Source organism: Austrofundulus limnaeus, unplaced genomic scaffold, assembly GCF_001266775.1.
Source record: "Austrofundulus limnaeus strain Quisiro unplaced genomic scaffold, Austrofundulus_limnaeus-1.0 Scaffold0, whole genome shotgun sequence".
Classification (NCBI taxonomy): Eukaryota; Metazoa; Chordata; class Actinopteri; order Cyprinodontiformes; family Rivulidae; genus Austrofundulus; species Austrofundulus limnaeus.
The window spans coordinates 7,618,884-7,623,385 of NW_013952402.1; the positions used below are offsets into that span (position 1 = coordinate 7,618,884).

Genomic DNA, 4,502 nt, shown 5'->3' on the forward strand with positions numbered 1-4,502 from the left:
AAAATTTCTGAAAAAGCTGAAACTTGTCGAGTTGTTAAGCAAAAAGTRTTACATAAAATGCCAGCTAAAAAGGTAAACGTTACCAAAGGCAGAACAGTAGCTAAAAGCATAAAAATGTAGAGCATGTATGCTGAATCAGATTCCAAAGAGAGCAAGATAATTAAAAGAACCAAAGTATTCTAAGTAAACAAAGTTTTTGTGAGGAACRTTTTGTAAATAAGGTTAAGTATTAAAAATTATGAAAACCAAAAGTCAGAGAACTGAATGAGCAGCTAAAACTTTACAAAACATGCAGAAGTCGATTGCAAAAAACCTTGCAGAAAGATTAAAAACAGAAGGACAGTAGTGTGAATGTTGAGCATTCACACAATTAGACCTAAAATGTTACCTTAGAGAAGATTTTTAAGAGGTAAATCCAGTCTTAGTTATAATGTCAAGAATTGATTGGTTCGATTTGCTTTAAATAACTTGGCATAAAAAATCTAACTAAAACCACACAGTGCAGGTGTACATGTGTTGTTTGTTGACTCATTCAAAATACAAAATGTGTTCTATTACATAAAAAGTAATAAACAGGCTTATATCTGTCATTTGTGCCTATTCTGATGACTATTCTTTAAATAAATGTTTATTCTTTAATTTCCTTGGATGAATATCCCCAAGGGGTCAATAAAGTTATTTTGAACCTCTAGTCTAATATGTGACCCATCACATCGAAACGAGGATTAAGTCCAAAAGTGCAACGTGGATTAATGGGCAGATTTAGGGTTTTGATTTAAACATGCAAAAACTGCATTTTGTCAAAATATAATGAATTAATGCCTTATCAATATATCATTTGAATGAACTTTCGGAAATATAATCCTAAAAAAAGTTTTGAAGCATTTTTTTTGAGCAGTAGCAACAAAAATAAAACTGATTTTGAGGAAAAACGACTTAAAATTTAAAATTTTTCCCTGTGAGCAATGCTTTTGTTTCTTTCCAACTGGGAACTCTTAATATACAAATACTATTTGAGGTTTCTTCTTTATACTGACATAAAAAATGACTCAATGAATTTACATAAAATAAGAATTCAGACCAAACAGTATTGTATTATCGTAACCAACAAGACAAATTAAGTCATATTTCTGGATTAAACTAATGATCCAGGTATCAAAATGTAGCTTTAAAAGCCAGGAATCTGAAAATGTAATATAATTTGACTTAATCCTCATTTCGATGTGATGGGTCACATATATTCTGATGAGATTTGCTGTAAATCCTAAATGTGTGAGATTACAAATAGTAAAAAATAATTTTAGTGTATAGTGTTCAACATAATACAACACGTATATGTATTAGTGTTTTCTAGCTTTGAGCTATGCTGTGATTAACCTATTTTAATTTTGCAATTTAATCTCACTTCAGTGATGTTCTAATCCCCATGGATCTTCCTCATTGACACACACTATCAAACTACAACGTAATCTTTGCAACAGATACACATGCTGCTTGGACACAAAATGACAACAAAACATCATTTAATAAAACAAAATGTTCAGGACACTGGTTTGCACAAAGTGACTGCAGAGGGTTAGGACAAAAACTACCGAGTCAKAAAAGAACACACAAAATGTTCTTTGTGTGTAAACTTACACAGAGGGATAATGAAGCGCTTGCACCCATTCTCAGCTCAGCGGACAGGGACAGCTCTCCACTTTTGACTTGTCGGAGTTTTCCCTTCTGGACATAACGCTCCACTGACTGAAACTTTGCTAAAACGCGTCATATTGCAATTAATAGCTAATGCCATCGTCCTCACATCCCAACGGTATGGTTAAAAGCAAGTTAAAAAAAAGAAAAGAACAACTTTTAAGGTATCGTAATTAGCTTACTCCTCCAATGCTTCCCTAGAAAATGTGTTTATGTTACTAGCCACGTGACATGTAACCATGACGGCTGGTGGGTTACCAGGAGAAGTCGAACAGGGTATGGCAAGTCAATTTATCATATAATAGTTAAATAGGATCTGCAAAGAGGACTTTCGAGTGGATATCCATTATAATTTCATTCTTTTATTTCAGTTGGTCAGAATGCTATATTTTACAGTGATGGGCACAGTTCCCCTAAAGCACTAATAGGGCAACTAATTTTCTGATTAGTGCTTTAGGGCTTTTGCTAATTTTAAAATTTATTAGTGGATTAGCACTTGCTAAATTTATAGGCTAAATTTAAAAGCACTAACTGAGGTCTTTAAATGTTATTTATCAACGTTAACGTTAGCTGATAGTGAAAGCTGTTGCACATTTTGTTTGAATTAGCTTTTGCTAAATTTTCAGTGCATTAGTGCTTTACAATTAGGGGACCTAAATATTTGAGTTAGTGCTTTAAGGGCTAGTGGAACAAAGTTTTAGATTAGTGCTACCCACTACTACTTGCAATACTCTAATCATCATTTTGCATGACTCAAATTATTATTATTTTCTCATTCAGGCTTTCAATTATCAATATAACTTGAATGAATAAATAATTAGACATTTTTTTTATTTGGTGACATCAAAATAACAAAACAAATAAAAAGTAATGGAAAAGCTTATAGGACCAAAAGGGAAGAGCTAGAAGCCTATGGTTTATTGTGCCTCACCTTACTATTCCTTATGGATTTCCAAAACAAAAATGCACTAACACAAAACTACACATAAACAAACAAACAAAAAAAGAAACCACAAGCTAGTTTCTCCTATCTAAAATTCAGGGAATCTGAAAAACAAATTTTTACTATAGATGAAATCAGTGTTGTATAAAGTATCACAAAGTGATACTTGAGTAAAAGTACAAGTATCTTACCAAAAAGTTATTTTGATAAAAGTTAGTCTCATTTAGAAACATTACTTGAGTAAAAGTATCTGATATTTTTTGTACTTAAGTATTACAAGTAAAAGTATTGAATTAAAATGAGCAGTTAGATTTTCTGTAATAACATTTATTAGGAGGTACCCCCCCCCACAAAAAAAAAAGGCAGAAATGACTGTCATATTAAAATTATTAATTTATGTTCAATTTATGATTCAGTCTAGCTGTTTCAGTTTATCAAGGGAGCCCAAACCTTTTCCACAAAATGAAAATCTATCTGAGGGCTGTGGCCAAATGCAATAATATAATTCTTGAAATACAAAAACTTCTTAAGTACAGTACGGTACTTATATTTTTAATGAATAAGTTGGCAGCTAGTTTGGTGGCCCACATTTTTTAATAACTGCAATACAGCATCTAGTCATTGGACCAATGAATGGGATGACTTTAGTTGGAAATACTGTGTTTCTACACAAGAAGCTGGAATGAAAAGCAGCAAAAATTAAAGTAAGAAATTTCTACTTCTTGCCCTTTTTTAATGTAAGGAGTAGAAAGTACAGATAATCGTGTGAAAATCTAAGAAGTAGAAGTAAAAAGTAGGCTGAAAAATAATTACTCAAGTAAAGTACAGATACCTCAAAATTCTACTTCAGTACAGTAACAAAGTATTTGTACCGAAGTTACTTTACAACTCTGGCTGAAATGTTGATTGCAGATAGGGAACCAGGTATCATTTAGATTAAAAATCTTTTTTTTTCAAGAGGGACCTGGCCAAGAATGGCAGCAGCATACAGACATTACAAAATTCAAAACTACAGATATAATATCTCATAATATATTTATATATATAAATCTGTACATCCAGAAAATTACTTTGTTTGCTATGACATGTTAAAATGGCCAGTTATACATTTCGATTTCTTTTACATAATGTATTTTTTCTTTAAAAAAAATCTGTTGTGAAGCCTTGAGTATGTTAATAGAAATGTTATTTTCATTATCTGTAATTTAATTTCTGAGTAGTACAAATGTTGAAATGTAGAAATTCAGTTGTTGAAGTATAGAGGGAATTTTTGAATGTGTACTGGACTGCCAAAGTTTACAAAGACCTAGTTGAAACTATCAACAGATATTTTAATAGATTTTAATGGTTGAACGGTTTTGAATTGAAACCAGAAAGAAATGGCTCATCCACAACAAGACAGATATTTTTACTAAAAGAGAAACTTAAGCAGAAAATATATGTGACAAATGTATGTTGACAAAGATGAATTGCAGGAAGTGTTTACCAGTATCAAAAAGTTTAGGAATTCAAAGCAAATGTATTAGAAATTGTCCCAAATATATTTATTGACGCATTTTAAATAAAACAATTAAAAGTACATAAATACTACGATACTGAAATAAAAAAGTAGCTAAAACAGTCTCATTTCTACAGTATCAAATTTGAACCTTGTAAAGAAAATGATAACAAAATAATTTTGTCTGATTTCAATATTGAATCTATTAATAGTCAGTTACAAGCAGAYCTTCAGACATTTCATGGTTGGCTTCAAGATAATCTTTTGTCAATTAATGTTAAAAAACTGTGTGCATGTATTTTTCCTCACCCAGGAGACATTTCAATATAACAAAWCAAMTCACTTTTTTAAACAAACCCCTTGATA

The 4,502-nt window shown here is 31.2% G+C and overlaps 1 protein-coding gene across 2 annotated transcripts in view; it reads right to left on the reverse strand.

The window, feature by feature from the left end:
- Window positions 1-1,949, reverse strand: part of LOC106512886 (protein FAM13A) — a 19,144-nt gene extending 17,195 nt beyond the window's left edge. Inside the window, exon 1 of one of the 2 annotated variants that reach the window (XM_014001417.1) lies at window positions 1,639-1,949. In XM_014001417.1, coding sequence (XP_013856871.1) covers window positions 1,639-1,668 — 30 coding nt within the window. In that variant the 5' untranslated portion in view covers window positions 1,669-1,949. The remainder of the gene's footprint in view (window positions 1-1,638) is intronic. The other variant, XM_014001423.1, reaches the window with a different exon arrangement.
- Between the last annotated feature and the right edge of the window lie 2,553 nt (window positions 1,950-4,502).